The 13394-nt window shown below is 36.8% G+C and overlaps 2 protein-coding genes across 2 annotated transcripts; both read right to left on the reverse strand.

Moving 5' to 3' along the window:
• Positions 1-6473: 6473 nt before the first annotated feature.
• Positions 6474-9425, reverse strand: LOC140872041 (F-box/kelch-repeat protein At3g06240-like). The gene is made up of 4 exons (XM_073274777.1): positions 9350-9425; positions 8729-9237; positions 8493-8655; positions 6474-6589 (listed from the first exon to the last, which is right to left on the reverse strand). Exons 1-4 carry the CDS (start codon positions 9423-9425, stop codon positions 6474-6476), a joined length of 864 nt encoding a protein of 287 aa, XP_073130878.1.
• Positions 9426-10298, reverse strand: LOC140872042 (F-box/kelch-repeat protein At3g23880-like). The gene has a single exon (XM_073274778.1). The coding sequence runs from the start codon at positions 10296-10298 to the stop codon at positions 9426-9428; it is 873 nt and encodes a 290-aa protein (XP_073130879.1).
• Between the last annotated feature and the right edge of the window lie 3096 nt (positions 10299-13394).

A 13394-nucleotide genomic window follows, 5' to 3' on the forward strand; every position in this document is an offset into this window, starting at 1 on the left:
TTTTTTTAAAAAAAACTGATGGATCGGGCCTCCCCGCCCCGCCCCGCCTTAACCCACGGCCCATTTGGGTTGGCCAGTTTAGGCCCGCCTCCAAACGGGCCAGTAAAACCCCAACCCAATCCGTCAATTTTTCATGACGAAACGGACCGGTGAGACGGACCGGACACATTTGACTGCTCTACCCCTACAATCGAGTTTTTTGAATTAGCACCAAAACATTAATTTCTTATTTCAACTTTTCCAACTTAATATATTTCAACTTTTTCTGGTCCAATTTTTTTATGAAATTATTTTGTTGCACAGCTCGTGAGTTTTAACATTTTATTACTATAATATAATTATATAAAAAATATATATACAATTTCTGTTTCGTTTCTCAAATCTTAATATTCGTGCAATAGGTTGAATAACTCGCAAAATAAGTTAGAACATTTCGCATCGAATTTAAACTCGAATTCCATTTCAAGATAAACTCGAGACAAAATTTTTTAAATTTTGACGCTTCGAATCGCGCTCGAACTCGTATATATTTAATTCGAATCGAATTCAAATTTTAAAAATTTTAGTAATATTGAGCTCGATTTGATTCTTTTATACCCATAGTTTTAATGTGATAATTCCACTAGATTAGATTAATATTAATTAAATTTTATTCTTCAATTTCTTTGTAAAATCGGTTGAAGTAATTCAATGTAATGTTTTAGATAATTTGTTGTGGATTATTATTAATTTATTGTTGTTGTTGTTGTTGTTGTTGTTGTTGTTGTTGTATATATTGGTTGGTTGAATAAATATGCTGAAAGTTTAATATATAGACAAGGTGTGTTGGTTGGGTAAATAACTTGAAAGTTTAATATATAGACAAGGACAAACCTTTTTTTTATTGAGCTAGTTTTTGGGGTGAGTTAGGTCCAAGTCTCATTCCTTAAGATGGTATCAGAGCCCTTGTCCTGCCGTTATATGTTGGACTGCCCATATTGAGCCACCCGTCTCATAGTTGGGCCACCCGTTATTGTCTTCACGCTCCAGTCATTTTATTCCTAAGAGCGATAGGAGAGTGTTGATGTGTTAGTTTGTCCAACATCGGTTGAGTAAATAGCCTGAGAGTTTAATATATAGGCTTGGACAAACCTCCCCTCTTGAGCTAGTTTTTGGGGTTGAGTTGAGTTCAAGTCTCATTTTTTAACATGATATCAGAGCTCATGTTTCACCGTTATGTGTTGGACTGCCCACAGTTGGGTCACCCGTCTCATAGGTGGATCACCCGTTAATATCTCCACACTCCAATCGTTTCATTCATGGGCGTGGAAGGGTGTGTTGGTTGGGTAAATAGCCTGAAAGTTTAATATATAGACATGACAAACCTTTCCCCTCTTGAATTACGAGTTAGGTCCAAGTTTCATTCCTTATCAATTATTATTATTATTATTATTATTATTATTATTATTATTTGTGATCAAGATAATATGACGAAATAATATCAATAAAGATTTGTCTTATGTTATTTTCTCTTGTAAATAGTAGAGACGAAATCAGGATTTTTTTTTAAGCTAAAAATTTATTCGATAAAAAGCGACAAAATATCTTTTATCTTATCTTTTTTTGAGTTGACAAAGAGGATTGTTATAATTGAATATCGAATGCAATATGATAAAGGGAACTGTTACAATTGAATCTTGAATTCGAATATTTGTCTCATACACTTAAAACCTTCGTGTTAGATGAGATACACTTCATCGATATCTTTTATATTATGTTAATCTTTATTTTATCTCTTTTATTTATCGATAAAAAAATCCACTAATAAAAAAATATTAACAAATATACTGGATATACCGAAAAAATCAAACCAAAATGTTCAAGTGTGTAAACAACTCGAGCGAAATAACTCGAGGAAACAGTGATTCAAGAAACCAAATTTTAATATATTGATATTCTAAATTATAATAATATTAATATTATTAAAATTTGATAGATAATATAATATTTTATTTTGACAAATGATTGCGTGAAATTTGATGATAAATAATAATAATTTTTTAAATAGCTTAAACCTCAAAAAGTTAATTTCATCCACACATATATTACAAATATATAAAACCCAAAACGATAAATATATAGTGAGATTATATCAGATCATAAATGTACGGTAATACGATAATAAATTGAAACTATATACAGTAGTATATTATCATATGAGCTATATGAAACAAATTCTATAGGAAAACACATTACTTAGTTGTAGTGACATTACTTAATTGTAGTGCTTGACTGCTTGTCATTTTCAAACATTTTTTTTTATAACCATTTCTCTTCTTTATTAAATTTGATGAACACGGATGGATATGTCATGCACTAGCATGCAAGAAATAAAAAGTTTTAAATGCTTTCATTTGTTGCCAACTGAGTTAATTTTGCAACATAAGCATCAGAAGTTTGCAAATGAATCACACAACAGTGCAACAGTACTGGAGACCAAATAACTTGAATATGATGCAGCAGCTCTTCTAAATCAAAATCGTGACAGAAGTGGAGTGAATAAATCAGATCCCTTTCAAAGTGTAACATAGTTTTAGTTGCGCATTTTGTCCGTCCCAACCGGCCGCGGCCGCATAAGCATGGAAACACGGGGATGATGTTTAAGCACACAGCAACATTAAAATGTGTCACACAAAAAGTGGACAAAGTAACTGCGTGAATCATGAACAATCTCTTTTACTTGACACAGAAAAAAAAAGTTCATTCCTCCGACAATCCGACAAATTTATTTATAGTCAACTTATGCAAAAATATGAAGCGTAGACCAACATCTCATCCAAACATGAAGCACCACACACACACACACACACACATATATATATATAATCAGCATTGGTGAAAATCACTCTGCTAAAGAAACAAACAATCCACAAACAGAGCAAACAGCCGAGGGAGGAAATGAAGAAAGTGCCGCAACATACTAGCCAATTCAATTACGTACTCGAGCAGATTCGATGACTGGAGTTCTAGTGAGAGTAAAATGCTAGTTCATCAAACAAACCATCATATCATCTTCACAATTTGGTGAAATCAGGCTTTCTGAGTAGGTAACACCTTCAACTTCAATACTGTCACTAAAATGGTGATTATGTGGGTTTCTAGGGTCGTACACACTTATATTTGATCCATAATTAATTAGTATCTTGTTATCTGGGGACAAAAACAATGGACAAGGTCTAATGTACTCATTATCCATCAAATCAAGAAAGAATGGTATACAAGTTGCTTTAGTCCAAGATTCTCTCACCCCGTATTCCTTCATCAACCATACATCCATATGAGTGTTTCGTTCACAACATGCAGCAAGACAACCATTTAAAACTTTTAGCTCGATTATAACATAATCATTCTCGAGATTGGGCAAAGGTAACTGTCGAGAAATGGAAGTAAATATATTATTTGTACAGAATTATTAGGAAATATTTTTACCTTATGTGTTGAGTTATTTTAGGATAGCTAATATTTTGTCATTGAATTTAGGTTTGCTAGTTGTGTATATAATGAGGCATCTTGTAACGTTATTTCATAGAGAAAAGAATTATTCTTGATACAGCCAATAGAATGTTCTTTGTTTGTTCATGTTTCTTTGATATGATCTGTCAACATGGTATCAAAGCCGTAAGGTTTTGACAACGTAGACCTGGTAAAGAAACGATCTTTTTCTTTTTTTTTTGGGTAAAAATCAAATTTGTGCGTACCTTGTGAAGAGGCGATCACTCCTAGGCATTAAATCCGAAGTACCTGCAGGCCTGAGAAGACGCAACAATGTCTGGAAGGGAAGAAAAGGGCTCGGAAGACGCTAACCAGGTTATGGGCCCAAAAATACAAGAAAAGTATGCAGTAAACCCTAATGGGCTTGAAAACTCATTGGTCCATCTTACCATTCATAAATTGAATGGAAAAAATTTTCTAGAATGGGCCCAGTCCATTAAATTAGTTATCGATGGTAAAGGAAGGCTGGGATATCTGACGGGAGATATAGAAGAACCGAAGAAAACAGATCCAAAGTGGAATTCATGGAAGTCCGAGAATTCCATGGTGATTGCGTGGCTGATAAACTCCATGGAACCGCCGATTGGGAAAACCTATCTATTCTTGCCCACTGCGAAGGATGTCTGGGAAGCCGTGAGGGACACATACTCTGATTTGGAGAATTCCTCTCAGATTTTTGAGTTTAAAACCAGGCTGTGGAATTCAAAACAAGGGGAAAAAAGTGTGATTGAATACTACAACGAGATGCGAACTCTATGGCAAGAGTTAGATTTGTGTTATGAAGATACTTGGGAATGCAAGAATGACAGCGTAAAATACCAGAAGCGCATGGAGAACGACCGAGTATATGTTTTTCTTGCTGGATTAAATCGAGAACTAGATGATGTTCGTGGCAGAATTCTGGGGAAGAAGCCTTTGCCATCACTTAGTGAAGTATTTGCTGAAGTAAGGAGAGAAGAGGGCAGAAGCAGGGTAATGTTAAACGACAAGACTTTTTCTGCAACTGAAGTTTCTGCCTTGGTGTCCAAAAATACTAGCAGGTTCCCTGTCAACCAGCAGCTTCGACCAGGCCAAAAAGGAGAGGGAACCAGGTGCGAATATTGTGGCAAACCAAACCATACAAAGGAAATTTGTTGGGATTTGCATGGTAAACCACCAAATTGGAAGCCAAAATTTCCCAAGTCAAAGGGTCGCGAGTCAAGAGCCAATCAATCTAAAACCGAGGATGAAGTTGCTGCCACCACGGGGATACCTTCTTTCATTAAGGAACAGCTAGACCAATTGTATAAGCTTTTCCAATCTACACAGTTTTCTAAATCCACCTCAGTGCCACCCTCTAGTTCCCTAGCTCAACAAGGTAATATGCTTCAACATATAGCCTTTTCTACATGTATTTTATTCGAGGAACCATGGATTATAGATTTCGGGGCGACTGGTCACATGACAGGTTCATCTAGGTTATTTCTATCTTACACCCCCATGTGCAGAAAACAAGAAAATCAGAATAGCAGATGGCTCTTTATCCCCAATAGCTGGAAAAGGGTCAATCACTATTTCTGAAACCTTGAATCTTCACAATGTTCTCCATGTCCCCAATCTGTCTTGTAATTTATTGTCAATTAGTCAGTTAACTTGAGAACTTAATTGTTGTGCTAAATTTTCTCAAAAATCATGTGAATTTCAGGATTCGGACTCGGGGATGATGATTGGCAGTGCTAGGGAGAAAGGGGGACTTTACTACTTTGAGAAGTCTAACTCGCATGGACAAGCACAACAATCTAGCATGGAACCAAGTTCAAGTATTGATAATATCATGTTGTTACATCGTAGACTAGGTCATCCAAACTTGTCATATTTAAAACATGTGTTTCCAGCTTTATTTAAGAATAAAAGTTTTCCTGAATTTAAATGTGAAGTGTGTCAGTATGCCAAACATCATCGTACCACTTTTCCAGCACGACCATATAAAGCATCTACACCTTTTTCTCTTGTTCATAGTGATGTTTGGGGCCCATTTAAATCTCCTGCAATTTCTAGAAAAAATTGGTTTCTCACATTTATTGACGATCATACACGAATGACATGGGTTTACTTACTCTTTGAAAAGGCAGAAGCTGAACGAGATTTTAAAATATTTTATACTATGGTTCAAACACAATTTCATAAAAATATCAAAGTATTTCGAAGTGATAATGGGAAAGAGTACTTTAATAAAATTCTAGGGGCATTTTTTCATGAAAATGGGATAATTCATCAAAGTTCATGTGTCCGGACTCCCCAACAAAATGGTATAGCAGAAAGAAAAAATAGGCACCTCCTGGAAGTGGCTAGGTCTCTCATGTTCACTACTGGAGTACCCAAGTACTTATGGGGAGAGGCTATTCTTACTGCTACCTATTTAATTAATCGAATGCCATCTAGAATCCTCAATTTTAAATCGCCTTTATCAATGTTTAAAGATTACTTTCCCACGTCACATTTAGCTTTTGATTTACAGCTTCTAGTGTTTGGATGTGTAGCCTTTGTTCATCTGCATGATCGAGATAAATTGGATCCTAGGGCACTAAAATATGTTTTTGTAGGGTACTCCCCTACAAAGAGGGGATATAAATGTTTTGATCCTCAGACAAAAAAAGTTTTTTGTGACAATGGATGTCACATTCTTTGAGTCACAAGCCTATTTTACTCCTCTTCAGGGGGAGAATCTACTTGAAGATTCGTTTCCTAGACTTGTTGATGTACACATAAGTTTAGACCCACCAACACCAGAGTTAGAGTCCACTCAACAAAAAAATGAAACTGGGAAAATGTTTGACTATGTCTATGCGAGAAGACAACCTCAAAGGAAGAAAGAAGGCCCCATGATTCCACACGACCATGAGTCTGAACCGAGGAAAGAATCTGACGCCTTAGTCTCTCCTGATCCAGGTAAGAACTCTGATCTATCTCATAATAGCATTGAGTCTCTTGTCACCCTGGATATTCCCATCGCACTTAGAAAAGGTACTAGAGCATGTACCCAAAATCCTTTGTCTAACCATATGTCTTACCAGAATATCTCTAAATCCTATTTCAGCTTTATCTCTCAGTTGCATTGTGTAGAGGTTCCTAAGTATGTACAGGAGGCTCTATTTGTTCCACATTGGAAGGAGGCTGTGCTTGAGGAGATGAAAGCGTTAAAAAAGAATGAAACCTGGGAGCTAATGGCTTTATCGAAAGGAAAGCAAACAATGGGTTGTAAATGGGTGTTCAATGTGAAACTTAACTCTGATGGGTCATTGGAGCGGTATAAAGCCCGACTTGTTGCCAAAGGATTTACTCAAACATATGGAATTGATTATCAGGAAACTTTTGCTCCTGTAGCTAAATTGAATACAATCAAAATTTTACTCTCTGTGTGAATCTAGACTGGCCGTTGCACCAGTTGGATGTAAAAAATGTTTTTCTCAATGGAGAATTGGAAGAGGAAGTGTATATGGATGCTCCACCTGGCTTTGAAGATCAATTTGGAGGAAAAATATGCAAGTTAAAAAAGTCCCTCTATGGACTAAAACAGTCGCCACGGGCATGGTTTGAAAAATTCTCCAGATCAATCAAGAAACATGGCTACACCCAAGGACAATCAGATCACACAATGTTTGTGAAGCATACCAGTGACAAAAAGGTAGCAGTTCTGATCGTGTATGTCGATGACATAATCTTAACAGGAAATGATGACATTGAAATAACCAGACTAAAGAAATGCCTTGCATCAGAATTTGAGGTCAAGGAATTGGGTCATTTGCGTTATTTCCTGGGAATGGAAGTTGCCAGATCAAGAAAAGGAATTTATGTTTCACAGAGGAAGTATATTCTAGACTTTCTTGAAGAAACTGGAATGACCGGCTGCAGACCCAGTGATACTCCTATAGACCCAAACTTGAAATTGGGAAATGTGACCGAAGGAACTCTAGTGGAGTTAGGGAAATATCAAAGACTTGTAGGAAAATTAATCTATCTTTCTCACACACGACCCGATATTGGATTTACTGTGAGCATGGTGAGTCAATTCATGCACTCACCTTATGAGGAGCACTTGGAGGCGGTCTACAAGATCTTGAGATACTTGAAGAGTACTCCTGGAAAAGGTTTATTGTTCAAAAAAAGTAGTCAAAAGAGCATAGAGTGTTTTACAGATGCTGATTGGGCTGGATCAACGATGGATAGAAGGTCAACTTCAGGATATTGTACTTTATTTTGGGGAAACCTGGTCACTTGGAGAAGCAAAAAACAAAATGTTGTGGCAAGAAGTAGTGCTAAAGCAGAACTGAGGGCTATGGAAAATGGGGTATGTGAACTACTGTGGCTTAAGAGAGTTGTTGAAGAACTAAAGTTACAAGTACAAGTTCCAATGAAACTGTTCTGCGACAACAAGTCAGCCATCAATATTCCAAATAATCCAGTCCAACACGATAGAACTAAACATATTGAGATTGACCGTCATTTCATCAAGGAGAAGTTGGAAAGTGGTGTGATATGTATGCCTTTTGTTCCTACTGATCAGCAGATTGCTGATGGCTTAACTAAAGGTCACTTTCGACCTAAGTTTGAAGATTTTACAAGAAAGTTGGGCATGTTGAATATCTTTGCACCAACTTGAGGGGGAGTGTCGAGAAATGGAAGTAAATATATTATTTGTACAGAATTATTAGGAAATATTTTTACCTTATGTGTTGACTTATTTTAGGATAGTTAATATTCTGTCATTAAATTTAGGTTTGCTAGTTGTGTATATAATGAAGCACCTTGTAACGTTATTTCATAGAGAAAAGAATTATTCTTGATACAGCCAATAGAATGTTCTTTGTTTGTTCATGTTTCTTTGATATGCTCTGTCAACAGTAACACTGTAAAAGTGACCGTTGCAAGATCATGAGAAACAATCTCCCACTCAACTGCTCCATCATAGTGTGTGACCGAACAATGTATGGCTCCGTTCAAATACTTACCAGACCCACCAAATGCATCACCACCTGGCCAATTAGACAAAATCGTCCAAGAATTGGCCCTCAAACTATAAACATTGACCTGAATCTCAAGCATGTGTGACCCTGTAACACGCTCAAAACTGAAAAACTCCACTACCTTATAATCATCATGCATTCATCATAAACAAAACCGTATGTCAAGCTGCAATATCCAAAATTCATATCAATACCAGATTTGTTAAAACTTTAGATTGTCGTGTCACCGGATTCCACAACATTAGGGTGTTATGAGGCAGTGAAACACAGACCAACCCATGACAAGAGCCCAAAAACCATATCCGGTCATCAGGCTCAAGATGAGGATAATCCAAAGATACTGCCTGAACCTGCAAATATTTATCAATTTCTGGGAAAATGAAACCACTTGAAACAGAATCTGCCACTGTGCAATTAAGAGAACAAGTGAATAAGTATATTGGAGAGGTTCTGGAACCAAAGATAAGTCTATCGTGAGCGAACACATTGCTTTTGGTTGAAAGTTTGTGGTGAGTCTTTGCAAACTGAGAACTTGAAATTAAAGATAACCATCCCTTTGAAACTGCGGTAAAACGCAGAAGATACTTCACGGGTAATCTCAAGAGTATCTCTGAAATTAGTTCCGAAGGCAATGTCCGTCCAATGACAATTTCATCCTCCAAATTTGGAGAAACAAGGCTTTCACAGTAGGTGATAGTTTCCACTTCAAATCTATCACTAAAATGATGAGTATATGGATCCCTTGGATCATACTAGCTTAAATTTGTTCCATAATTAACTAGCATCTTGCCATCCAACGACAAAAAACAACGGACATGGTCTTATAAACTCATGATCCCTAAAGTCCAAAACGAATGGGATTGTAGTCACTTTAGTCCACGATTCCTTCATTTACCATATATCCATGTGAGTGTTTCTTTCACAGCATATTTCAAGACAACCCCTTAAAACTTTCACATCGACATTGACATCATCATTATCTTCATTATGAAGATGAGGCAAGTGCACCACTGAAAAAGTATATGTGGAAAGATCATGAGAAACAATCACCCACTCAATCGGTCCATCAAGGCGGTGGACGGACCAATAGATAGCCCCATTCAAAAACTTTCCAGACCCACCAAATGCGTGTCCACCAGGCCAATTCAACAAGGTCTTCCAAGAGTTGGCCCTCAAACTATAAACCTTTAGCTGAATATCCAGTGTGGGTGCACCTGCAAAAGGCTCAAAACTAAGAGACTCCACCATTTTATAATCGTCGATCAACTCATCGTAACCAAAACCATATCCTATGCCGTAGTAGTCGAAATCCAGAACTGTGCCAGAATTTGGCAATTTTTTGGCTTTCCCTATTGTGGGGTTCCACAAGCTCAATGATTCATCCGATGAAGATAGACATATCAATCCATTACAGGACCCCTCGAACCATACCACATCATGGGGCTCGTACAAAGGACAATCAATGCAAACACGTTGAACAAGTAAATTTTGATCAAGTGGAGGGTAAATGGTGCCACCAAAAGCCGAGTGATCAGCAGCAGATTGAGGAGACCAAGTGTATAGATCCATCGAAAATCCCTTGGAACCAAACATGAGTCTATCATCGTTCGAATTCTTAAGATGGGCCTTGGCAAAATCATAACTTGAAATCAAGAAAAGCCAAGATTTGGAGACACACCTGAATTTCAAGAGGGATTTTGTCGGCAACCTCAAAAGGATTTTGACGATGATTTCCTCTGGAAGGGAAGGAACATCATGTTCCATCACTCAATTGTTCGTCGATCACTGGGCATTTGAGTGATTAATTTACGTTGACGATGCAAAACAAAACAAACAGTGGATTTTTAGGGTCTGTTTTATATTTGACTAGCGGTCGTGCGTGTGCATCATTCAATACGTATAGCAGGGGTCATTCCCAGTCTTATTTGTTTAACCTTAAAGTTGTTTTTGGTATGCAGGATAAGGCAAGGATAATGATAATATCCTTTGTTTGACTCGGTTTTTTATTGTGTTAGGATAACTATGGGCCCGGGATACTTTTTTTTTTTGTCAGTGGGAAAATGGGAGATAAAGTAACCCACGTGAGAGCTTGTATTATGAATCCTATTTGCTATAGTAGATGAGAGAGAAGAGTGTTTTTACTGATTTCTCCCTTGCCCTATCTATAATTCCTAATTCTCACACCGACAAAACACAACCAAGAAGAAGTCCTTTGCGGGCGACTAACGAGGATTACGAGCTCTCCTACTACAGATCTGAATCGATTTCTTCATCTTGCTTAGGTAAGGCGAGTACACGGTCTTCTACTAAACCATCTGGACTGATTTCTTCGTAAAGTAAGAGAGTGTTTTAGGCTGCTGAATGACCGTTGTTCTATGTTTGAAAAATTACGGTGATTTTTCTTTTATCCCTAATTTCTATGAACTCGATGATCTTGAGCAGATGACCTTTTCTGGAACGATGATTTTTATTTTATGCGTGAGGATATTGGAATGGGTATTTTCATCTGTTATCGATTCCTCCAAATTTTTACATTATATGACTTTTTTGTGGGTTATGAAACGTTGTCAGTCAGTATTTGATTGTAAACTTTTCAATTTGCTCATCATTGTGATGGATCTGTATCTTTTCTCCTTTGATTTGATACATACACATTTCATTTAACAGTTGTAATCAGGAAGAAAGTAAGTTCTCATTATTCTCTAATTCCTAGAATAATAGTCTACTTAATTTTCTTCTTTTTAAGAGATGGACAGAAAACGTACAAACATTATCCTCATTCTCATGGCCTGTCAAATGTTATGTCGAAATTTTTTGATGGTAATTATTTTAACACGACAACGTTTGAGATTACTCGAGAAGCAGCGACGTTATCCTCGTATAGAAACTTCATCATACACCCTGAATGGGAGAATATATGCTCAACTCAACCACCTACATAGGATAATTGATGCAGGGGATGTTCAATGTGTGGTTAACTTACAAATGAACCGCAATGCATTTGGACGGTTGTGTTATCTGTTAACCAACATAGGAGGGCTAGTTGATTCGAGATATGTACGAATAGAAGAGAAATTAGATATGTTCTTGTCAATTCTGGCTCATCATAAAAAGAATCGTGTCACTCGACATGGCTACATTCATAGTGGACAGAATATTAGCGCATATTTCCACGAAGTAATGCGAGAACTTTTGAAGTTACATCTGTTACTTCTAGTTAAACGTGCCCTTGTTGACAAGAGTTGCACAAATAAGAATTGGAAATGGTTCAAGGTACTATAATTTTATTTGTACATTAACGTAATTGATGTTCTTCTTCACGTAATAGTTTTTTAAATTTATTATGTCTTCATCATAATTAACTGACATAATTATACGAGCATTATCAGGGATGTTTGGGGGCGTTAGATGGAACACATATATCAGTACATGTCCCTACTCGAGACAGGGCAAGATACAAAAATAGAAAGGGCACTATTGCGGTTAACGTACTGGCAGTATGTGATCGAGAAATGAACTTCATATATGCTCTGACTGTGGGGACCCGGGTTGCTAATCTCATCTTAGGGCAATAAAAAATTAATAACAATTAATCAAACAATACATGAATAATAAACTAAGAGCTAAAATTTTTTTTTTTTTAAAACCATCACCTCGCTCAATCGGGCACATTCAGCCGATCGAGCGAGCTAAAATTCTAAGCTCTCGGTCTGCAAAACTTTTGGTCTCGCTCGATCGGTGAAAATCACCCGATCGAGCGAGCCCAAAAGTCACCCGATCGAGCGGGCTCCAAATTCTGGAAATTCTGCTGCAACTTAATGCTGTCAAACTTGGAATATAAAGACATCACTTAACACACTTAGACAAATAAGTATGTGATTTTAGAAAAACTCGAAAACCACCACGTTCTCGAGTTGTTCTACCTTGCGAGGATAATGTCGAATCATACCTTTCATCGCGATTCAAACATCTTGAATCTGTTGCCAATGCTGAGTATCTCAAAGCTAGCCAAATCAGTCATACAATGCTGCTCATTTCAATCAGTGCTACTTGAAGGTATTCTTGATTCAACTTCAAACACTTCAAGTCATTCGAATTGAACTCGTCGATTTAACTTCGATAATCTTCACTTCAAATCTGAAATGGTTTATAACATAGCTAAACATCAATATCCAATCTGAATTGATGTTTCTTTAAAGCTTATATAGTTCAAATCTTGCTAATACAATCGGAATTCAAACCGACGTCGCAACTATTCGAGTCCGATAAATCTTTTGATTCAAATATCATTATTTCTACGACTCGCAAATAAGGTTAACCGCAACCTTGGCATAGAATCAACTCAATATACAATCATATCAAAAGCAATAAAGATCCACTACCTGTGATGGATCGAAAATAACATAAGTTCTACCTCAAGAACAAGTACTTAAACAAGTATGTGATTTGTTCGGGATAACTCAAGAATAGTCGTTCTTGAGTTTCAAAGTCCCTGACTCGCGATTTCGTCATTATACCTTTCATTCTCGAGTTGACGATGTTCCACATCTGAATAGGAAGTACAACAACAACGCCTACAAGAATCTGATCATTCAAACATCAATCATCTTCACTCACATTCGCTTCCATCTTGATCACTTCTTCTTCGGTTTCAAGTTGAGGTTCTTGAGTCAATAGTCTCCTATTAAACTCTGAAACATATCATCAAAAACATGCAAATCAAACCTCATTCTATTCAGTCATTTCAGAATTGAATCAAACTCATCAATATAGATTCAATCAACATCATTTCAAACTTCAACTTTTTCTTATTCGATATAACTTGGAGTCTTGCATCGTTCATCTTTCAAACGTGACTGA

The sequence above is a fragment of the Henckelia pumila genome, unplaced genomic scaffold, assembly GCF_033568475.1.
Source record: "Henckelia pumila isolate YLH828 unplaced genomic scaffold, ASM3356847v2 CTG_461:::fragment_3, whole genome shotgun sequence".
NCBI classification, from domain to species: domain Eukaryota; kingdom Viridiplantae; phylum Streptophyta; class Magnoliopsida; order Lamiales; family Gesneriaceae; genus Henckelia; species Henckelia pumila.

Bases quoted from the DNA above. Each gene is read 5' to 3' on its own strand.
- LOC140872041 (XM_073274777.1), bottom strand. From the start codon at position 9,425: ATGAAGGAATCGTGGACTAAAGTGACTACAATCCCATTCGTTTTGGAC. The intron at 9,238-9,349 runs GTCCGTTGTTTT...ATAGATTTGAAG, and splicing joins TCATGAGTTTATAAGACCAT to TGGAAACTATCACCTACTGT. The intron at 6,590-8,492 runs GTTCGGTCACAC...TAGGATTTAGAG, and splicing joins TTTGAACGGAGCCATACATT to ATATTCTGGTAAGACATATG.
- LOC140872042 (XM_073274778.1), bottom strand. From the start codon at position 10,298: ATGGAACATGATGTTCCTTCCCTTCCAGAGGAAATCATCGTCAAAATC.